General features: G+C 41.5%; 1 protein-coding gene across 2 annotated transcripts in view; it reads left to right on the top strand.

The window, feature by feature from the left end:
- The window catches only part of scarb2a (scavenger receptor class B, member 2a), a 36,243-nt gene that overhangs the window by 2,588 nt on the left and 8,813 nt on the right, over positions 1–24,842 (top strand). The window contains exons 2-3 of one of the 2 annotated variants that reach the window (XM_078789529.1): positions 15,279–15,349; positions 20,156–21,286. In XM_078789529.1, the coding sequence (XP_078645655.1) occupies positions 21,164–21,286 (123 nt within the window). In that variant the 5' untranslated portion in view covers positions 15,279–15,349; positions 20,156–21,163. Of the gene's footprint in view, positions 1–15,278; positions 15,350–20,155; positions 21,287–24,842 lie in introns of those variants that run through there. The other variant, XM_058070557.2, reaches the window with a different exon arrangement.

A 24,842-nucleotide genomic window follows, 5' to 3' on the forward strand; every position in this document is an offset into this window, starting at 1 on the left:
AGTTACATTTACCTTCAATGAAGACATGACGTTCTCAAAGACACAATGTGGCAGCAAGATCAACCACCACCTTCCTGTTTTGCCATGAGTTATCTGCTGAATTCAATAGAGTTTCTCAAACAAACAATCAAAATGCTGCTCCTTGAAACTGTCCATGACTCTGTCTACGTCTATTTTGAGTTATAGAGGTGAGAAACGCTATTGAATTCAATAAATAACTCATGGCAAAACAGAAAGGTGGCGTTCGTGTGGCATCTCGCTGCCACATTGTGTTTTGGAAAGTCCCATCCAGATGCATAAAAAGAGCATATGAATGAGGAATGAACACGATAAATGAACATTTCGAGTTACATTTACCTTCAATGAAGACATGACTGTTACTGACACAATGTGGCAGCAAGATCAACCACCACCTTCCTGTTTTGCCATGAGTTATCTGCTGAATTCAATAGAGTTTCTCCCCTTCTTTATAAAAATGCTGCTCCTTGAAACTGTCTATGACACTGTCTATGTTTGTTTTGAGTTATTGAGGTGAGAAACGCTAATGAACTCATACAATAACTCATGGCAAAAAAACAGGAAGGTGGCGTCTCAATCAAGAATCACATTTTCAGTGAAGGTAACAGTAACTTTAAATGTTCAATTATCCCTTTCATTCTTCATTTATATGCTTTTTTAATGCATCTGGATGGTACTTTCCAAAACACAATGTGGCAGCGAGATGCCACACGGGCACCACCTTCCTGTTTTGCTATGAGTTATTTGAATTTTGAATTCAATAGCGTTTCTCACCTCATATGCAATTTGAAATGTTTACCGTATGTCAAGCTATAAAATCATGTTTTGTGGAACAGATGAATTGGATATACATTAGTTCTTATGGGAAAAAAATGATTTGGGGATCTGTGGAATGAATTGATAATGCCAACCAAGGTTCTGCTGTAGTGTTAAATTACCAGAAATGCGTCAGTGTCCATCCAAACTGGGGATTATGTTTTTTAAATTGCATTTTTTGCATTATTTTCATAGAAGGTAAACCTCTTGTATTAAGTCTCATGTAGCTGATGTCTGTAAATAATCCATCCATCCGTTTTCTATAGCGCATGTCCTCAATATGGTCGTAGGTATGCTGGAGCCTAACCCAGCGGTCTTCCTGTGAGAGGCACCTTGGAGTCGTCGGCTGTAAATAATCAAGTAGAAAAAAGGGATATATCTCTTCATACAAAGTAATACGGTCTGAGACCACCCACGAATAATTGAGACGCCCATAAAAAAATGCTGCATGCTGGTAATACATTGTCTGTTTGTACGCCACTGGGGTGAAAGCACCTCAAATAATTTATTGACCTCAGCCAAACAGTCATGTCGTTCAGCTTGTTTACTTATTGCTCCCAAATTCACCAAACTGATGTTCACTTCTTCTTCCTGACTGCTGTCACAGTTGGACTACATTAATGATTCTACTTCTATAATCAGGTGTGGGTCCCTTTTGGGTCGGGACCGTTGGTAAGCCCCGGGGGGGCAACGCTGTTGGGACACTGAGGTTTCTCTTTAACCTCTGCTTGACACAATTTATAGTAACAAATTGACTTCAAGTGTTTCTAAATTAAGCTGGCCGGTTGTCCAATCCGCTCTTTATGAGTGTTTGCCTCGACACGGTGTGCGGAGTGGAGATGTCAAATTAAACATCTCAATGCACATTTGAGTCTCGGGACTTGTTAACTTGCCGGGTACTCTGGTGTACTTCTGCATAATTAGCCTGCAGATCACAAACAGGGGCTCGGCTTGTCAGGTTCAACTTTGTTTCTACAAATGGTGACACTTTTATACTGTTATATACACTTTTATACACTGTTATACTAATAGTAGAATAATTACTTACGCCACGCACAAAAGTTATGTTTTTGCCGAAATTTATCTGTTTGTCTTTGTTCAAAATAACTTGAAAAGTTCTAAATGGATTTGGATGAAATGTTCAGGAATTGTCGGAAATGGGATTCGGAAGACAACTACTGACACATTTCAATTCGGACCGTTCAACATCAAAGCATTCAGCTAATTAAGGACATTTATGCAAGTTTCCACAAACTTTTCTTGACATTCTCACTTTTCGGAATGCAGAATGCCTTTGATCTAAGAGTTATAAATACTTCCACATTTCTCAACCGATTAAGGCCGTTGCAAAGTCCAAATTTCTCACAAAGTTGCTGCTTTATTTTGTAAAATTACTACTACTAATTGCCACCATTTTTTCTTACTTTTTTTCTGTACAATTGCAACTGTTTTGTTTTTTTTACTGTTTACTCTAATTACCAGTACCGATAATTATTGGTTAAAATGTATACCTTTTCCTTGTAAAATGACCGCTTTATTTACTTGCGATATTTTGTCTTTTTTCATCGTAATTACAAGCCAGACTATGAATTGTACATTTAAGTTTGTGGTCTTTGGCAAAGTGACATCGCCAACTAGTGGCTTGGCATGCTTATTACAGCATTTTCTGTCTGGACATGAAACAGAGAAATAACAATAACAGAGAAAAATAAATATTTTTACGATGTCACTGTTGTGTACCCTGGAAACTAAACGTCCCGAGAAAATAGATGACTGCATAGTTTTTTATGGTTTTTTTGCACATGGTCACACAACAAGCATGAAAATGCGGCATTACAGGCTAGCATAGTCCGGCTTTTTACTCCCGTTGACTGTGAATGCATTGTTTTGTCTGGGCGGGTGTCTGCTTGCGGCCCTCGTGCTGTCACAGGACCGCCCTGCGGCCGCGACAATAACATCATGATGCAGCAGATACGTGCCGCTTTGAGTGGGCCAACTTTGTTAGCAACAGCACACACGCGAGAGCTTGAGTGTGCCGTCACTTCTGTGAGGAATTTCAGACTGGGTGTAACATTGTGACAACAATTCTGTTTTCTCAGTTTTGTCCCACATGGGCTGCTTTTTTTGCAAGGGTGACGGCCAAGTGTCAGGTCGGCACAGGGTCAGCCTGCTGGTGACCTACAGAGCTTGTGGACCACATGTTGAGGTTGTTTGCTCGTTAGAGGCTCAATGATGTCACCATCACTGCACCATAGGTTTACTAGACACGGAAAATTAGTCATCACACAGCCATTCAAGTGAGGAGTAGTAGTAGTAGTAGTATTAGTACAGTGTACTCAACTGGTGGGTCGGGACCCAAAAGTTATATATCACGGATATTATATTCATTCAGTCATTCTGTACCGCTTATACTGAGGGTCGCCGGGGTGCTTGAGCCCATCCCAGCTGTCTTCGGGCGAGAGGGGGGGTACACCCTGGACTGGTGGCCAGACAATCACAGGGCACATATAGACAAACAACCATTCACACTCACATTCATACCTATGGACAATTTGGAGTCGCCAATCAACATAGCATGTTTTTGGAATGCATGCACGAGGAGAACATGCAAACTCCACACAGAGATGGCCGAGTGTGGAATTGAACCCTGGTCTCTTAGCTGTGAGGTCTGCGCGCTAACCACTCGACTGCCGTGCAGCCCTATATCACAGATATGTAATATATAATAATGGCTGACTTCAATGTCGGACATCATTACTGGTCAACTGTTCCACAGGTTGCCATCCCGCACAGACAAGACAGTCTGACCTAATGTGGTACACCCGTCAGGTGTTATTACTACATCTCCTGGGGTCCTCCTGGGGTCCTCTGTGAATGATTAGTCCGGCCAGGGCAGGGGTAGGCAACCTTTTACACTCAGATGAGCCCTTTTGCATCTGCTTTCAGTGAAGAAAAATGATCTGGAGACGCAAAACATTACACAGCTTATAAACTTTAAAAAGTTTCATCAAATTGTACCTGTGATAACAACAACGTTAAACTAACAGAACTGCAGAGTGCATGTGTCAGCCTGCTTTGGAATCGTTTCATTGACTTGGTCATGTGAGCAAACAGGAAGTAACCGTTTATCAGTGTCCTAACTTATTTAGTTTATTTTGTGTAAGTCATGGCGCTAAAGCGCTTGTCTGTGTAGCAGTATAGAGTGTGTATACAGGGAGCGGGGTTGCTAATAGCCGTTTCCCACCACAGTTAGTGGCTGTAGTTTTTTTACACACGGTATGCTAGAGAAAACTTAATGCTAAAATGCTATTGCTACTTCAATTGAGAGAGACATCTTTAAGTGAGCTCTTTTCTTGAGAAATTTCAGACATCGGGATTCAACGCATATTAAAAATATAAAAGATAAATGGCTGTTTATTGTCCACTTCTATACAGTTGATCAATTCCTATAAAGTTGGATTCGGCAGCTAGTCCTCCTGAGCACTTGAGTGTGTGACCAACCACACCAGAGTGTGGAGGCGGGCCGTGGGTAGAATAAATAGAAACAGACCGTTTTTGCAGGAAGCACTAAATCCGAAGAAATACAGCTGGAATAGGTGCAGATTCTGGAAGATGTAGAAAGATTTCTTTGTTGCTATTGGGTGTAGCCGCTCTATAGGAGTCCACATAAACAGACCGTTTCTGCAGGAAGCACTAAATCCGAAGAAATACAGCTGGAATAGGTGCAGATTCTGGATGATCTAGAAAGTTGCTATTGGGTATAGCTGCTCTATAGGAGTCAACAGCTCAATACAAAGGGCCAAAAAGTGAGCATAATAGGCCCCCTTTAAAAATCCCCTGCTACATGTGGACAAGGCCTCAGTCTAGCGAGTGTGCCGCAATGTTTACAAAAGTGGAAAAACCACATTGTGGATCTTCCTTGGCCTGTGTGCCATGTCGCTTGGCAAAGTGGAAGTATCAAGGCCAGTATGTTTGGAGTTTATGTTTACATGCAAGCACTTGGTGGCATGTTGTTGTAGATCAGTCGACAGATGAGGGGGTTATTTTGGTCCTGACCTACCTTCCCTCTTATCTGAGCGCTTGATTGTGATGGAGGAAAACCCTGTTGACTTGAGTTTTTGTTTTTTTTTGTACCACAGCAGTAGCAGTCGGGTACCATTTGGTTCCTCAGGACGAGGATTTCCTTCCTTCTCGTGTGTCCTGACTTATAAATATTGAAATACAATGCCTGTGAAAAAGGGCATTGTCCGCAAACAGCTCTCTAAATGGCTGCGTGAGGATGGTGTGAGCGAGGAGGGCTCGGCCCCTTCAGGAACAAGTAATTACTGTAAGGATGTCGGCCTGTCATGTGCTTGACACATGTCACCACCCACATGTTGGGGACGTTCATTCATTTATAAAGTTATTTTTTAATCACACACCATTATGGCAGCATTAAATCAATTTTCTTTAAAAACCAAGCAACAGGGGGAAGCATTAATTTCCCTCTAGAGACTTTCTCATGGACAGGAGGAGCACAATCGGGGGAAGTTGGTGAGATACACAGGAAATGTTTTTGTTTATGGTAAAAAATCACCGGCGTTGGCAGCATGCTGGCTTTCCTTTCCTTTTTAGCAGCCACTAAGGATGCTGGGAAACTGTGAGAAAACAAACGCACCACGGAGGATGTGCCGGACGCAATACAGGTGTGACAGGTTTCCCTTTTTCGGGCCACGTGGTGGTCAAGGTCCTGCATGGTTTTTCGGTGAATCGGAATTCATTTCTCAGGAACTTGTCTCAAAATATGACATATTTATTACGGTATTTGCTAAAAATGGCAGAGCTAATGGATGGACGAGTCTTCAGGAAACCATATACAGAGGTTGAACACAATTCCGTCCACAATGCAGGTCGGATTTGGACGTCAGGCTTCCGCATAGGAAATCATGGAAATAGAAATCATCTGTTTCAGGTCAAACTGTGGTCAGCTCTTTAACTCAAGAGATCGGGACACTCTTCCGTCTGTGAACGACGCTAGCCGTTAGCGAGGTGTCGTGTTAGTCCACCAGACAAATATAGTTTTCATGTTAGCTGTTAGAATAATAATATCGCTGTAGCTTGATTATAACTTGATATACAAGTCAGGTATGTAAATAAAACACTGTTGGCGGTTTTTTGTTTGTTTGTTTTTGTGAGGGATTTAGCATGAAAATAAGTATTTCCCATGAAGTCCGTTGTTAGCTAGCGCTGCTTCTGGCTTCAGCAACAGTTTGCCCGATATTTCACCTTCATGTTCATAAAAACTTGGGGAGCTTGGGGAAGGACGGGGGGAAGTAGAGCTTGCGGGAAGGGAGAGTGTATTGCGCTTACAGCCACGCCCATAAGGAAGCCCGCTCCTCTGTGACATCACAAAGCAACAGTTTTGCAACGCCCTCTGAAACCGAGTGTTTTAGAGCCATCCCAAACTTCTTCCAGGGCTCACTTCCAAATTCGCAAACCTGATTATCTGAACCTTTGGCATGGTTTAACACAGGAATACAACATTCTACCTACTTTTATTGGTCAGAAAAGTGGAAAAAGCATAATAGGTCCCCTTTGAAACTTTGTGTCTATTGCGCAAAAAAATAATACAAATATATAAATCCGTCTTTTGGAGCAAGCGATCAGATTGAAAAAAAACATAAATACATATTATGTTGGATAAGTGTGTATGTAAGTGGCTACTTGTGGACAAACACAGCTCATTAACATTAATTTGAGTTTACTAAAAATCATTTCTAAACTGTCTAAATGCCAGCATCATTTCCAGTACAGTATTCCGGGACAGACTGCACATTTCCCTAGCAATGTTGACGTCAAAACTTCCTTGATCTGGGCTCCATTAATCATCCTGCAACCTCTCATCTTTGTCCCCTGACCTTTGGGGCCCTGGAAAAAAAGAGATGGGCGATGCAGGATGAGAGTCAGCTAACAATAGATGAACTCCAGAGACTATAAAAGTGTTACAACAAGATCCATCACCGCCGCACCAAGCATAACCCCAAAGTCACTACGGATCCAAAGTCTGACGCTGACACACTAAAGATAAAACATAAAAGGCTCCAATAAAGAAATGTATGTTTGTGATTCATGCGCCCCTCAAGTTCGCACTTTGAGGTTTATTTACTTAACAGCAGTTAAGTGATGGACCGACCATAGGATTGTTTTGTGCTTGAGAGGTGTGGTTCATTTCCCACCATTCAACTCCACGGCTTTTGTAACCGGAGAGCGACTCATTGTTCCTGCCCGGAGCAGCAGCAATGTGTTAATTTAAGATGTAAAAAAAAAAAACCCAAGGAGGCACTGTATCACATACAGCACGTCACAATGGCAGAAAAAATAAGCTCCGCGAGAACATAGCTTGAGAACTTTTTTTTTCTGAATAAAATTGTCCGCGTTGACCTTTTGTGTAGCTGAAGATTTTGCATGCAGTTACGCAACGTGAGCATTGTGTATTACTACAAAGCCCACCCGCCAATTTGCTCTGCTCCATTAGAGTCCAAAAGAGGCTCCCTGTGTGGATGAGCTGCAGAGGGGCTATAAAGTCCTACACCCCTGAAGGCGTCTCTTAAGTCGGACAAAACTTTGGCGTTCTAACCGCAGTTGTGCATGATGCCGAGCAGGACCTCAGTGCACCTCATTTGGTCTCACTTGGTCCTATCTTATATATTTTATAAAATATATTTTCCTAATTAGTGTATTGGCCAAAATCCAGTGTTGGGCATGTTACTTAAAAAAAGGAATTAGTTATAGTTACTAGTTACTTCTCAAAAACAGTAACTGAGTTACTCCACTACAAAAGTAACTAGTTACCAGTAAAAGTAACAATTGCCCCCCCGCCACCCCACCCCCAGCAAAGACAGAAATTCAGACACTAATCCCGGGGTGGTCCAAACTGCAGCCCTGGGGCCATTTGCGGTGTCCAGCTGTTTTTTCATTGGCCCCTTGAGACATTCTAAAAATATAATTTAGAAAAGAAAATGTAAAACAAAAACCAACATCAGCATCAGCAAAAATTGATGAATCAGTAGTAATTTTACAAGAATTAAGTCAAAATATCAAGAGAAAAAATGTGTCTAACGAGAATGTACTAATATTGTAGAAGAAGAAATTATCAAGAAAAAATGGTGAAAAAGGAACAAAGCGATCCTGCTGGTGTGTATTAACTTAGGCAGCCAATCAACTCATGAACAGCGCACCGTGGTATGTAATGCCTGCCACTGTTTTGCAGGTTAGCATATAAATGCTGCATGCTAACCTCATATTATGGAGAAACTAACAGGCAGTTCCACATTCACTCACCAAGCTGAATTTTTTTTGGTCATTTTTCAGCTCTTTGTATTGTGGACTCCTATAGAGCAGCTATTGTGGGGAAATTCTATTAGCAACCCCTGTCCATGTATGCACACTCTATAATGCTACACACACCAGCACTTTTGCTACATGGCTTACACATAATAAACACAGTTAGATCATTGATAAAGTGTTACTTACTGCTTGGTCTTCTGATGCTTCCACACGACCAAGTAACGTTGGAAAGGTGTTGGGCATCAGCAGGTTTGCGGGCTAGTCCAGCTGCATAGTGGCCCATGTTCACTGTGAAATGCCGTTGACAGATTAAAATGCATTTCTTTTGCTGGTAGGGAATGAGGAACTCCAACCACTTGTGTCTGATTGTGGCGTCTTTCGGAATTGTAAATTGTCTTTCCCGTACGAGGCATTGCTAGCAACGTAAACACAGAAGCAGAGCTCATCTGGATTACAGCCACACCCATAGAAGGAAGTCTGCTCCTCTGTGACATCACAAAGGGACCGTTTTACCACACCACCTCATACCACATCTTCAATGCTTTTGCTTCTGCTATACCGTACACTTTTTCAGTACTTTGGTTCCGGTTTTCCACAAGAAAATCTCTAATAAAACATTCCATTGTTCTCAAATATCTTAATTTTTTTTTCTATACACAAAATAAGATAAAAAAAATATATAAACAAATGAAGAATAAAGAAAATAAATCAATCAATCAGTAATAAATAAGTAAAATAATAATAAAACAGCAAATAAGAAAAACGTAAGACACCACATACAGTTGGTAGAGAAATTATTTTTTTCAGATTCAAATGTACAGTATTAACAGTTATTTAACCTTTAACATAAACATTAATGAAACTTAATAATTTTACCCAATTAGCAAGTTAGCATCGTACTCTGTTCCATTTGGGAGCAGCGTCGTAACTTTAACAACATGTTTGATGAGATGCTTTATCTCGACGTGTATTTTACGTTTTATTCCAAATAATTTCCTGCATTTATTTGTACCCAGCGTCATAAGCCTTTAGCTTCATTGCTAATCCAAAGCAAAACAGGGCGGAGTAACAGGGTAGGGTAACAGTATGGGCGGGGTAAAATCATGTTAATTGTGTCCGGTGTGCACACAGCTTTAAGCTGTCACTTCAACATTAAACTTTGGTATCAAGGTGGGGGCCTCAAACTAGCATCTCTAGTTTGAGACGCCTGGTTTAACACACTACAACATTCTAAGTACATTTATAGGTCAGACAAGTGGAAAGAGAATCATTGGTTTAAAAGAAATATCCTGCCTGGTGAGCCTGTTCGCTGAAGAAAAATAATCAATCAAAGTCACAGCTCCCATGTCTGTAACTGACTGGCTTGTGTTTTGTGATGTGTAGCGAAGCCTACTTTGGTTTTTACAAAGCTGCAGGCGCAAACACGCAGGGCGGGCTCTTCTATCTAGGAGCGGGTCAGGAGCGGTATCATGTCCATGGGGAAGGCAGTTTTGCCTTCATGAATCCCCAATTGCCCTGGAGACATTAAAACAGGGGTCTCAAACACGCGGCCCGCGGGCCAAATGTGGCCCGCAGGACACTAGTTTGAGGCCCCCGCCTTGATATGAAAGTTTAATGTTAGTGTGGCCCGCGCAAGTTTGATGCTGGATGCTGTATGGTATCATGTACCCAGAAAAAATTATTATGTTTGATTAATGTTCATGTTAAAGGTTAAATAACTGTTAATAATTATCCTCCCTATCCGTGTGGAAGTGGTAAGTTTTTGGCTATTTAAGTTTAAAGGAAATAACTTGAAGGCTACTGTTTAGGTCGCTAGCTCTCTAGTTTGCGAGTTAGCATGTGTCTTAAGACCCTGCAGTTGCGCAATATGTTGTAAATAAAAAGAGTATAAATGTGACTATAGTCGTGTTTTGTCATGTCTACAGGGTTCTAATAATGCTTTGTTCATTTTAATCTGAAAAAAATTATTTGTCTACCCACCAACTATATGTGGTTTCTTAAGTTTTTATTATTTGCCGTTTTATTATTATTATTATATTTATTTATTACTGATTGATTGATTTTATTTATTCTTGATTTGTTTATTTTTCATCTTATTTTGTGCAGAAAAATACTAATTAAGATATTTTAGAACAGTGGAATGTTTTATCAGAGCTTTTATTGTGGAAAATCGGAACCAAAGCACTGAAAAAGTTTGTATATTTTTCTGTTTTATTTACCAGTGGCCCCCAGGTAAATTGAGTTTGAGACCCCTGCATTAAAACATGATTAACAAGTCTTTTTTTCATTCATTCATTTATTCATTCATTTTGTACCGCTTAACCTCACGAGGGTCGCGGGGGGCGCTAATAGGGGATATTTCATTGTTCATCTTAGCAAGATATTTTGCATGTGGGAAGCACTCAAACATTTCAAGTACGAGTAAAAGTACTCTGCCACATTCCGCCGCTGACACAAGTTCTTCCTCGGCCGCCATTCTCTCCGAGGAAACCAGGAATTAACCTGGACATAAATCCAGCGTACTTTACCTTTATAATGGCCGGCAGCGCATGCATATATCAGCAGCAGTGAAAAGGGTCTGGCACTCGGCTCCCACGGCCTGGCTTGTATATCAGCCTCTCGCCTTACACGGCCTGTCTCGGCCCGCTAAAGCACCGTGACTTAATGCGCGGTACCAGGCTCCGCTGTGGTGCGGCTGGTATTTACTCCAAGTGTTAATGTTAACTCAGCGCCCCCGTCATGTTGATGTAAGGAGGGAGGACGGATAATGGCGGATTGGTGGATATGACTAGATCTCTCTCCCTGTGACCCAGTTTGTTAGATAACATTACACTAAGTGTTTTCATCATACCAAGTATCAAGTATATGCCTCCAGGAGATGGGTTATGTTTTTTAAATGTTTTATTTATTTATTTATTTATTTATTTAATTAATTAATTAGTCGGCACGGCGGTCTAGTGGTTAGTGCGCAGACCTCACAGCTAGGAGACCAGGGTTCAATTCCACCCTTGGGCATCTCTGTGTGGAGTTTGCATGTTCTCCCCGTGCTTGCGTGGGTTTTCTCCGTTTCTCCGGTTTCCTCCCACATTCCAAAACCATGCTAGGTTAATTGGCGACTCCAAATTGTCCATAGGTATGAATGTGAGTGTGAATGGTTGTTTGTCTATATGTGCCCTGTGATTGGCTGGCCACCAGTCCAGGGTGTACCCCGCCTCCCGCCCAAAGACAGCTGGGATAGGCTCCAGCACCCCCGCGACCCTCGTGAGGAAAACGTGGTAGAGAATGAATGAATGAATTAATTAATTAATTACATTAATTAATGGGAAAAGTGCTCTGTTAGAACAAGGGTGTTTCCAGCGAGGGTTCTATGTGACAGAGATGGAAAACTCCCATGAACTTCTGTCTTTACCATCGCCCTTTATCCCTTCATATATTTGCCAAATATGTTTTTTCCAAATATTTGACATTTTATTTAAATGTAACTCATAATGTATCTCATAATGTTATCACTTTATTCTCATGATACAGTGCATCCGGAAAGTATTCACAGCGCGTCACTTTTTCCACATTTTGTCATGTTACAGCCTCATTCCAAATTGTATTAATTTAATATCTTACCTCAAATTTCTACACAAAATACTCCATTATGACAATGTGAAAAAGGTTTTTTTTGACTTTTTTTGAATTTATTAAAAATAGAAAACTAAGAAATCACATTTACATAAGTATTCACAGCCTTTGCCATGAAGCTCAAAATTGAGCTCAGGTGTATCTTTTTTCCACTGATCATCCTTGAGATCTTTCTACAGCTTAATTGGAGTCCACCTGCAGTAAATTCAGTTGATTGGACATGATTTGGAAATATAATAACTGTCTATATAAGGTCCCACAGTTGACTGTGCATGTCAGAGCACAAACACCAAGCATGAAGTCAAAAGAACTGTCTGTAGACCTGCGAGACAGGATTGTCTTGAGGCACAAATCTGGGGAAGGATACAGAAACATTTCTGCTGCTTTGAAGGTCCCAATGAGCACAGTGGCCTCCATTATTCGTAAATGGAAGACGTTTGGAACCACCAGGACTCTTCGTAGAGCTGGCCGGCCTTCTAAACTGAGCGATCGGGGAAGTTTCTGTATAAAGAAGTCTGCCCCTCTGTGATGTCACAAAGGGACAGTTTTACCACGCCTTCTGAAACCGTGTGTTTTGAGCCATCCCAAACGTCTTTCAGGGCTCACTTCCAAATGCGCAAACCTCATTATCTGAAACTTTGGTATCGTTTAACATGCGAATACGACATTCTATAGCTACATCACAAATGGCCCCTGGGCCGCACTTTGGACACCCCTTTGTTTAGAAGAATATTTTTTAATTATAATAATAAAAATAATAAATATAATATATAATAATAATAATAAATAACATAAGGATTAATAATTTAATCTAATAATAATAATAATAATATATTTTTATTGAAAAAAATCATATGACATATTTGTTTTTATAATAAAGGATATATATATATATATATATATATAGTATATTAAATAATATTTTACATTTGTTAAAAACATTTTAAATAGTAAATAAATCACATTTTTTGCAATTTGGACAAACATTAAGGAGACAACAAAAGATGACTATGAAAAATTATAATACATAAGTGTATTATTTCATTTAGCCACAAAAACACAGTCATGTACAATCAAATAAATTAGGACACCTCATGTCGTAGCTCTTCTATTCCTGAGGAGCTGTACACAAAAGTGTGAAAATGAGTCAAACCACGACTGTGTTGGAGTGCCATTACTTTTTTTACAACCACTCCATCTGGGCACGCCTGTTTACCTTTGGCGTCCTTGTTGATACGGCGGTACGAGCAAGGACGCCCTGGTGTTATTCGTACCCGCAACAAGGTGCGGACAAAGTGCGGCATAATCGTCATTGGAAGGATGCAGCGATGACATGACTCAGTGTTTGCATTCCACGCTTGCTTTGTTTTCTTAACCCTGCAGAGTCGTTTACATTCGCCAGTGCAGCCTCACGCCAAATTTTCTTTTAACGAGAGAGCTGATGGGCTTTTAGAATCATGTCAACCGGACAAGTATTGTCATTTATTTTATGGATGATTCAGGCTGATATTTTCCTCTCCTCTCTCATGAATGGACATGTTGTGCTTTGCTGTTGAGACCAAAAGCTATCGCAGCATTTTTTTTTCTCTCCACGCTTTGAGAGTCCCAACAAGCACAATGAGTGATTTGTAAGGACAAGACTCGGATTCTCTTCTCCAAAATCATTTACTTTCTGCAATCAAAGTCTCCTTGTTGTGCTCCGTGTGAATTTAGTCAGGCATGTTGGCATGAAAAATGCTGTTGAAGAGGGGGCCTTCCTAAAAAGTGGTGTGCAAAGTGCGGCCTGGGGGCCATTTTTGGCCCCGCATTGGCACGCTGTGCATTCTAAAGAGCAGTGGCGGCCGGTGGATTTGACAAGTGGGTCTTATTCTAGACACTGTTAAGAGCCAGTTTCACAAAAAAAAACATGACAATATCCATGGTGGGCCAGCACTTCTGATTCTGAAGGCCCTGACATGAAACATATAGAAAATGAAATCTGATTGGACAAAAAATTTAACCTACACAGCCAAGAGACATGCTATGGAATGAAAATAATGCTGTTGGAATAAGTTAATCCAATTTTATCCACGTAAATACTACAATTACTCCGGTTTCCTCCCACATTCCAAAAACATGCTAGGTTAATTGGCGTCTCCAAATTGTCCATAGGTATGAATGTGAGTGTGAATGGTTGTTTGTCTATATGTGCCCTGTGATTGGCTGGCCACCAGTCCAGGGTGTACCCCGCCTCTCGCCCGAAGATAGCTGAGGCTCCAGCACCCCCATTTTCTACCGTTTATCCTTGTGAGGATAAATGAGGATAATGAGGAGAAGGTGAAATGTTGAAAACTAAGGGTGCTGCGATTAGTCGGCCAGTGAAAAAGCACAGTATTGATATCGGCCGATACTTGCTTTAAAACGCAGATCCCCTCCGCCAATCAACTCCACCGCTGCTGCATCATTTACGACAACCATGTCTGCCGTGTATTTTTTTAGAGCAGGGTTCTCTAACGTGCGGCCCGTGGGCCAAATGTGGCCCACAGGACACTAGTTTGAGGCCCCCGCCTTGATATGAAAGTTTAATGTTAGTGCGGCCCGCGCAAGTTTGATATGGATGCTGTATGGTATCATGTACCCAGAAAAAATTATTACATTTGATTAATGTTCATGTTAACGGTTAAATAACTGTTAATAGTTATCTTCCCTATCCGTGTGGAAGTGGTAAGTTTTTGGCTATTTAAAGGAAAATAACTTCAAGGCTACCGTTTAGGTCGCTAGCTCTCTAGTTTGCGAGTTAGCATGTGTCTCAAGACCCTGCAGTTGCGCAATATGTTGTAAATAAAAAATATATAAATGTGACTATAGTCGTGTTTTGTCATGTCTACAGGGCTTTAATAATGCTTTGTTCATTTTAATCTGAAAAAAATAATTTGTCTACCCACCAACTATATGTGGTTTCTTAAGTTTTTATTATTTGCCGTTTTATTATTATTATTATATTTATTTATTACTGATTGATTGATTTTCTTTATTCTTGATTTGTTTATTTATTTTTCATCTTATTTTGTGCAGAAAAATACAAATTAAGATATCTGAGAACAGTGGAATGTTTTATCAGAGCTTTTCTTGTAGAAAATCGGAACCAAAGCACTGAAAAAGTTTGTATATTTTTCTGTTTTTAATAAATAATAAAAAAAATTTTTGGAAAACCTGATGCAGCCCAGCTTTGCCCAGACCCTAGCTCCAGTGGCCCCCAGGTAAATTGAGTTTGAAACCCCTGTTTTAGAGTATGCGTGCCCTCGATCAGAACGTTTGGGCACCCCAGTGTAGAGAAGAAGATGATGATGAGGATGATTATCGCTTTGCTGAGCAAATACAAAAAGGTTGAACCATTTTAGCCCCTCTTCACCCGTCTTCCACTCTTTCCTTTGGGCGCAAACAAAGTTGCTGCAAACTGTTATCCTTCCCCCCTGATGATTTTCTTCTGCGTTCTCTTGTTTGAACAGATGCCGGACCTCCTCCTCCTCCGCCCCCTGCCCCATGGCCTCCTACATCTCCCGTCCTCTAGCACAATGAGGTAACAATGACATTAATGTGCAGAGTTCAGCCCTGTGGGTTCCTTCCAGAGGGGCCAACATCAAACGTCGCAATGTATGTCACTTCCTGTACGAAAAAACATGGCCGACGCTGTTTAAGAATGGCCTTACGTAAGAGGCTGTGGCCGCGCTCACCTCATAAGGAAGCCTTTTAGCGTTACAGCATGAATGTGTCTATGAGAAACGGATATTGCTAGCACCCTATGAACCCATTCAGATGATTGCTTATTGTATGAAAGCTCAACGGTCAACTATGTGCTGGATCTTACTTTTCACAACATTAGGTACACCGCCACAATCTAATGCAGGGGTGTCCAAACTTTTTCCAAAACCGAAAAATCAAAAGATGCTGTATACAGCCTCCATCTGCTCATGTTTGCATTTATTTACTTATATATTTTTGGATTTACTTTATCCCAAAATATTTTAATTCTCATAATATAACATTTGACAAAAGTTGATGTTTATTTTTTGTTTTCTGCCCTTTTCCCTCATAAGATCTATTTTATTCTTGTAAAATTATGACTTTTTTAAAATTCTCATAATATAACTTTTTGACAAACATTGATGTTTATTTTTTGTTTTCTGCCCGTTTCCCTCATAAGATCTATTTTATTTTTCAAAAAAAAAAAATAATTAACTTTATTTGTATAGCACTTTTCATGCAACACAAAGTGCTTTACAGAATTAAAACAATTACCACAATTAAAAGGAAAAAACAAAGAAACAAAAGAAAGCCCCTCCTTCCTACCCTCCATACTAGACCCACACACGCACACACACACACAATCACACAATCACACAGACATAGCATGGCACTGAGGAAAATTATGACTTTTTTTAAATAAAGCTTTTTAATGAAAATTACAACTTTAGTTCCTGAATATTTTCACAGTTGTAATCAAATTTCTACTCTTTTCTTCAATTTTGAAAAGATATTCTGTTTAATTGTATTTTTAGCTGCGGGCTACAACTGGCCCTCGGGCCACAGTTTGGACACCCCTGATCTAAAGAGACCCAATACAAGAGCTGCTATATAGTCAAACAGAAAATGCTCTATTTTCATTGACATTTTTTGATATGGATACAGTACATAACACAGAAGTATGGTCGAGTTCCTTTTTTTAGTCGCGTGTGGGGGGCAATTTTTCCATAATAGATGATGTCTAAAGAAATAATGTGTTCCAAGGTCAAGCTGTGGCCATCTGCAACCTTTATAAACAGTACAGGGATGTTTTAAAGTAACATTTTAACATTGTCACCTGTCAAGCGTAAAAGAAGTCAGCCGCCTTTACGACTGTAAAAGAGGCTAAATGATAGCCTGGGCCAATACTTATTTACCCATGGTCCGTGACCTTATGTGGTGCTAATACGCCTGTTACGGGGGCCTCAAACTAGTGTCCTGCGGGCCACATTTGGCCCACGGGCCGCGTGTTTGAGACCCCTGCTCTATTGTTTTTGACACTCATGAAGTATGAGGAAGCTCAGGAACGATGCCATGCCAACTACAATAATAAGCATCAGTTTTAGTCCATATCGCAGCAATGTAACCTGCTACAGTACATATGTATGTGAATAAGCATTGTCGGCATCAAGCATGAAGCCGTGGTACGCAGCTGCTGTTGTCTGTAAATAAGCTTGGTCCAGCTATAGGCCCACCAGTGTCCTGTTTCCTCCTCGGACAAATAGTTGGAGTGCCACAATGCAAAGGGCGTGGTAAAAGCCCAAAAATGCCACCTCTGACCTTCTACTGACCTCATGACCCGCTCGTCTTTCCCACCCAATTCTGATCAAAACACAACGTGTGCTCGCCTGGCATTTGAAGGTGTCAGACATCTTCATGCTTGCTGTTTTGACGTCAGCACACACGCACACACGCACTGCCCATTCTGCACTCGTAGGTCTAACCGCTGTTGAAAATCATGGAGGAAAATTTACTCTGAACCAAAATCAATACCGTGTGGACTAAATCTGCGTGAAGTGGATGTTCAACCAGTAGGCATGTTGGATTTTCAGGCAAAAAAACTGAATGTATTTCATTTGGTTAGTGTGGTACTCCACAGAGTACAGACGGACAAATCCGGGACATGAGTAAAAACCGGATGAATGAATTCATCACCGAAAAATGAAGGCAAATGTTGGAGGTCTCTCGTCGTTCATTCATTTATTTTCTACTGCTCATCCTGTTCAGGGTCACAGGTGAGCTGGAACCTATTCTAGGTGTACCCATGGATCCCACCGGTCGCCAGCCAATCACAGCCTTATCTTATACTGTCAGGAAAAAAATGGAAAAAACAATTTCCTGAATCTAATTTTAATGGCTTCTTCCTTGTCCTAAGCTTCATCCGTGCACCAAATTTCACGGAAATCCTGCTATGGAGTCGACAGCGAGGCAAAAAGACATTTATAGAATGGTTTCGTTATTTGAAGTAGAGGTGTAAAGATCAAAATGTGGTGCGATTTCTCACTCAGAAGCAACTGTCTAGTGATGATAAATGAGTACTATTTGGGTCCGTTTCCACCTATTTAAAATCACAAACCTATTTGGCCACGAAACTGAAGGTGACGCTAAATATATCATTTCGTATTTTTACGTTCCTTTTTTTGTCTTCCTGTTCCTCCTGGCGAAATGCTGTTGCCAACTGGCAATTAGTCATGTTTCGTCGTCTTTCTCCACTAATTTCAGATCAATTTCGGACCGATTTCGGATTTTGCACATCCAGTTCCAGTACCACACCACTTTAGTTGCCATTGTTTATTAGCAACAAAGGAAGCTAACAACAACGTGGTTTCTCACACTGCCACTTGCACTTGGGCCTAGAGTTGCATGGCACACATATCAGAAGAGACGGCGCACTGACTGCACAGAAGCATACACAAACAACGGTAATTGGCGAAACTCATCGCCAACGCGTAGCAAACCATGCACACAGGAGGCGATGAGCGGCTGTGACCAACGACACCGGTGAGCGACGTCTCCCACGTTTGTGATTGGCTCTCAGATGTGGACGGAATCTGGGGGTATCAAAGTAGTTCACAGGAGGTCAAACCTCCGCTGTTGGTTGAGTACTCTTGCAAGTTCAGTCATTCATATTCTACCCGATCCCAGCTGTCTTCTGGCGAGAGGCGGGGTACACCCTGGACTGGTGGCCAGCCAATCACAGGGCACATATAGACAAACAACCATTCACAATAACATACATACCTATGGACAATTTGGAGTGGCCAATTATCAAACCACGCATGCACGGGGAGAACATGCAAACTCCGCACAGAGACGCAAACGTTACAATGGCCCGTGAGAAAACAACTCCACAACTCTACAGAGGGAAAGATAACATATTAAAGGAAATATTGCATTTTTATGATATATTATTACTGAGGATGTCCAATATTTTTGTTGAAAACCGATATGCTGATATTGTTTGTCTCTCAATTCCCGAAACAGATATCAATATGTGTAACATGACATATCTCCCGTGGTGGAATGAATACATACGTATGTCTTATATACAGCATTTTAAATATTATATTCTTCCTAATGTTATGTTATGTTAATAAGATAAGATATGCCTTTATTCATCCCTCAGTGGGGAAATTTGCATTATGTTATTATTATATTAATATATATAAATTAATGTTAATTCCCGTAATATTTTGTGCTCTATTCCCAATAATATTATACCAACCAAGTCAATTTTGTTTTATTCATTCATTCATTCATTTTCTACCGCTTTTTCCTCACAAGGGTTGCGGGCGTGCTGGAGCCTATCCCAGCTGTCTTCAGGCGAGAGGCGGGGTACACCCTGGACTGGTCGCCAGCCAATCACAGGGCACATATAGACAAACAACCATTCACACTCACATTCATACCTATGGACAATTTGGAGTGGCCAATTAACCTAGCATGTTTTTGGAATGTGGGAGGAAACCGGAGTACCCGGAGAAAACCCATGCATGCACGGGAAGAACATGCAAACTCCACACAGAGATGGCCGAGGGTGGAATTGAACCCTGGTCTCCTAGCTGTGAGGTCTGCGCGCTAACCACTCGTCCGCCGTGCCGCACTCAATTTTGTTTTATTTCTCATAAAAGTATGACTTTTTCTTGTTAGATTACTACTTTTTTCTCTTAATATTTTGACTGTATTTTTGTAAAATGACTGCTGGTTTTTACATTTTTTTGGAAGTTTAATTTTATTTTTTAAAATTTTGTATTATTTTAAAATAATTGGCTGCAGGCCAATTAAAACAGCCATGGGCCAAACATTTTGAACACTCCCGCTGTGTATCCTCATAACAGTGGTTTAACTGGGCTCAAAACAATACAAAAAACAGTTTTTAGAGCTTAAAATTTGATGTTTGATTATTTTTTACAAAAATAGCATAAATTTGCAGCGTCCACATCCGTTTCTATGAGTTTATTCATAGGTTGTTGTAAAAAGCATAAACTTACGTTTTTTTTTTTTGTGGTCAGATCAAATACAGCAAACTAAAAAAAAGACATGATGCTACAACTTTATTGGTTATCAAAACTCAAAAATTTCCCATCAAAAATACTGACAGCTGGATTAATTAACTAGTTTAATAGATTGATCTTTGTTTCATACCCCACCCTTTTACAAATGAATAATGTGGTTGACATTTCACCATTCTACCATCCATATTGGGTTGTTTTTGCGGTTTTGTTCATGCCGGAGTGTCTGCTTGTAATACCACTCTGGCTCTTTTAACTTGACAAACTGCAGCTCATAAATCCGTCACATTTTCCTACTCTTTCTCCCACAGACACCACCACCACGACAACGTCTTCTTCTGGTTGACTCCAGCAGCTAATGGTCATCTTCTCCTCACTGCCGGCAATCACGCCCCTGGCTTCTCGTTTAAATAAAAGCCCCGCCCCGAAATCAGTCGATCAAATTCGACACGGAGCCCACCGACTTCAGACCAATCAGCGCGCAGCGGGGCCGGTCTCGAGACGGTGGTCCGCTCGAGCCCCGGCCAATGGGAGGACGAGCTTGACGCAAGGGAGGGGAGCGGGGGGCGTGACGTCAACGGCTCTTTGCCATTTGAAAGGCTCATTATTCACGCGCACGCCGTAGGTTATTTTATGGAGACAATGAACGCTATCTAGTTAACTTGCCCGCTAGCGGAACATTTGTTTATAAAAGGTAAACATTCTTGTGTTTTCTAAAAGAAAAACGGTTTGTATGTCACCCTTAAAGTGCTTAGACAAGCGTAGTAAAGTCACATGACTACTGTCGCTCATTCAGAATCCCGAAACGCCAAAGCTAACATGCTAATAATTTCACACCGGTCTTTGGAGTGACGCAAATAAAAAAATCGTGAAATCGTTGTTGAAACAAGCAATAAGATTAAAATAGTAATAATTATGCATACAGGGTGTGCCACATAGGCGTGTGCATGCTGGTGTGTCATCTCTTGTAGTTTTTTTTTCCTTCCTCCACTCCGCCCAATGTCCAAAACCCAAACGCAGCGCTCCGCCTTCACCCGGCTTCATTCCAGCAGAGGAAGGGGCGCGAGGATACACGGAGGCTCCACCTCGTCACCCACTTCAAAAAGACATTTCACTCCCCCCAAAATTGCCACCATCCTCTCATAATCCCGTGAAAAGAGCCCCACGGAGGAGAAGTTCAGATCCTCCATCCCCCCTATTCTTCGCGTCTTCTGCTGTGATTGAGGGACGCCCTTCCACGGCTAAAACCAACCGTTTTCTTCGTTTTTGTGTGGGTTTTTTTGTTGTTCTGGGGAAAGGACCGTCATCCACGCTGCATCATGACCCGGAGATCGTGTGCCATTTACGCCACCGGCATCGTGTGCGCCCACCTCCTCATCGTGGGGATCGCCCTGGTAGTGGCTCAAGTCTTCCAGACCACCATACACAACCGCTTGAAAAAGGTGAGCTTACCGCTAATGCACGCCTGCCTCTTTTTTTTAGCTCTTTTCGTGTAGTCTGTTGCAACTATTGACCGGTTTTATCTGAAACCCAGTCTTTGACAAATTGGAGCCATCCGTGCCTTTTTAAAGGGATACTACTTCGACCCGTTGGCAGGTCATGCAGCAGTCTGCAGCACTGTGACCCACTGACACATTCCCCAACGATGCTACCCATTGTAACCTTTATTTCTTTTTGTAGTGTGAGTTTTTCTCAAGTGGTTGGGACTTATGTTACACCCATTCACTAATTTTCCCCACAGGAACAGTTATTAGTCTCCTTGTTGTACATTTTACAAGGTCTCAAAAGGGCACAGGTGTGTCAAGAACCTCTAGAGGTGCAATTAGAGATCGTTTTAATAGTTTGATGGAGGTGTTGTTGCGATTACGTCCTCTTGCACGCTAGCTCTGGTTCTACCTCCGGTCCACAGCAGGCTGACATGACCACCTTTGTGCACAAGGGAGGTCATGGGTTAATGTGAGTGTGGACTTTTAACACTTACCATTTAAAACTCATATAAAGCAGGGTTTCTTAACTGGTGGGTCGTGATCCAAAAGTGGGTAATAAAATGACCCAGTGTGCTTGAGCGGGAGCGGAAGGACTATGAAGTGGGGTCTGTGTGTCCGACACACAGTTGCGGATATCTGCTGGAGAAGAGCATTCCACAGAGAGCGAGCCAGCATCTTACAGCTGCATTTCATGTTTAAATGACAAATATTTGAGAAGTTTCAACTAAGCATTTTCCGCATGTTGCCACTGAGGGTATCACAGTTGAGAACCACTGCTATAAAGTGACTTTTTTTTATTTTTGAGGGTGAGCATCCACTCTGGTAAAACAGAGTCATTGCTGGAAAAGTGGAGGCAAAAAGTGCAGCCCTCTTTAAGGATAATTTGTTCTGAATGGACGCTCTTTGCTTGTCTTTTCTGCATTCACACTAGTCATGATTGGTTTGATTCAGAGGGACTATAAATGACAAATTTGGAAGAGAAAATGAGCTGCAAGTGCTCTGTTCTTTCCCTGTGTGCATGTGTGACAACAGCGCTCTTTAAAAAAGTAATTTTCAAAGCTTTTCATGAAATCTACACTGATAAAGTAGCAGAATATAGACAATAACCTACGTATGTCACACGTACTTATGTCACAGAAGCTGGCCAATTGCGATCATTAACTTGCATATGTTCTTTACCGTCCATCACAAAATTACCAGCCCTACCAAAGTGCACTCCAGGTACCTTTTTTGGTAGTGAGCCACAAGTGTGAAGGCAGCCTTGAGGTGGTATCGTGGCGATGGAGCAGTGGGGGGGTCCGGCAGCTGACATGCCATCCCACCCAGCAGACCCACCGCTGCTTTGACCTTTTTGGGATTGTTGGAATTCCTCTTGCAGACATGAATCTCACTGTTTGGTGCTCTCTGTCAACGAATCTGGACTTTTAAAAAGTCTCCTTAAGAGGAAGGCAAAAAAAACGGGTCCCCTCCTTTTAGTGTAAATTAATTTTCCTCATCGAGAATCTCCAAATGAGGAGAGTCGGTCAGCAGGGGACTCGACATGACAGAATGGCTAATCCTCTTGAATTAGGCGATGCTGAACTCCCTCCAAAAATCAGCTTAATCTGCTGTTTTCATTTGACGTGGCTTGCCAGTTCTTTTTTTGTTTCGGAGAAGCTAACGGGCAACGCCGCACATACTCTCCAAAGGGTGTGGAAGGAAACGGCACATAAGTCATGTGAGGAATTTCTTGACTTCTTTACACCCCGAGGGCATGATTTTTTAGCATGATGGCGACCCGAGAGCGCCGCAGCTCAGGGAGAGGTGCTGCTCCCCCTCTATAGGTCGTTCAGAGGTGACAGGAAATGCTGAAAGGTTCTTGCTTGCAGGAGAGGTGTCACGGTTCGCTACGTAGGTTGGGTTTTTAGATCACGGTTTGGTTAGTTTTGGGTACTCTATGGGAAAGTTTGGGCTTCTCATTGGCACTAACACTTGCCATGACTCCTGAGACTGCTCTATTTAATTGTTTGGGTACACCGTCCCGTATAAGAGACAGTTTACCCACTTTGTGTACGTAAAGTGCGGGACAGGAAGTCTAACTGCTACTGGAAAAAAACACACCTTAATTGCACCCAAAGCTATTTGATGAAGGATCCACGACTAAACTCCTCCTCATGAGTGAAAAGAAAACTTTCATGACGTGGACTGACCTCCACTTTGTCCCTCAGCATGTTTGCTATAGTGATAAATACTGTCCACGTATCACACATGAAAGCCTTGCAGTGATCAAGGTTTGAAGGACAAGGCGGTCTAACAGTTTTATCTTTTCTAGTTAAAAAAAAAAAACAGGAACTTTATTTTGAAAGACGTCATAGTCTGTCATGTGCTTCGTTGATCCGCTATAACCCCTGGTTCCACCTCAGCTCTTAATTAAGCTGTAGGATGGTCAAAACCCGGGAGAGGTGCAATGCTTTAAACACACTAAGTTCCTCATAATTGTGCCATGCATGTCGTAACCCAAGTCAAGCGACATCCTTAAAGCTGAGCGAGAGGCATCAAATGAAAAGGCACCAGTTGACGCTGGTGGGTTTGCAGGATGTCCCGTGTTGCAGAGAGGATGCAACCAACCCAACAACAAACAAGTGAAGGCTGGATATTACTAACAGGAAGTGGCAGCCACACCTCAAGTTGCTGTAAGCATAACATTGAGCCCCTTGTGAGAGCGTGAGGAGACAATGTATATGTGCCTCGGGTGAATTTGTTGAGGAAACACACCACGAAAGGAGACGTGAAGGGGAAGTGTTTGTCAACTGAAAATGACCTCAACGTGTAAGGGAAAAAAATTGTTTGTTTGGTTTTAGCAATTTGATGACTGTCAACGGTGGTGGGCAGGCGTGTTGCGATTGTCAGCAGAAATTGCGTGAAACTGTGCGCCTCCTTGCTAAGGAGTCTGCATTAATGTCTTCCACTACTCTCTAGTGTCATCTCCCACCAGAAGATATGCATTTAACAAATAAAAAATCACTTTGAACCCCGATTCTTCTTAGTATAAATCATTTGGCGCACCTATGAAAGATCAAGAAAAGCATCTTTGCATCAAATCAGCTAGCTACTGTAGAGTTGACTGTTAGCTGAGTGCCAGCAGCAGGTTAGCAGTGTAGAGAGTGGCCGACAGCAGCTCCTGTGTGAATGTTCACTGCTTTGTAAATGAAGCGATTGAAGTGCATCGTGAGTCCCTCCTTAACCACAAACAGCGGCAGTAGAGTAGTATTTTACAGTTCTGTCTAGGTGTCAGCGTTGCTACATTGATGAGACAATAGCGTCCAGGAAGTATACAGTCACTGCTAATGTGAGTCTTATCTTACCTTATTTATGTCTACGATGGCGGTTTTTGTATATTGGATAATACAAATGTAAAGTTCACTGTAGGGGTGTTATTTCATGTCTAGAGGGCTCTCATTGGTAAAAAAAAAAAAAAACAGTATTCAGAAGGTAATTAACAGGGTTTTTGTTCATGTTTTAACTCCAACAA

This window comes from Doryrhamphus excisus, linkage group LG3, assembly GCF_037039965.1.
Source record: "Doryrhamphus excisus strain RoL-2023G ecotype Guam linkage group LG3, RoL_Dexc_Guam_v1.1, whole genome shotgun sequence".
Lineage (NCBI taxonomy): Eukaryota > Metazoa > Chordata > Actinopteri > Syngnathiformes > Syngnathidae > Doryrhamphus > Doryrhamphus excisus.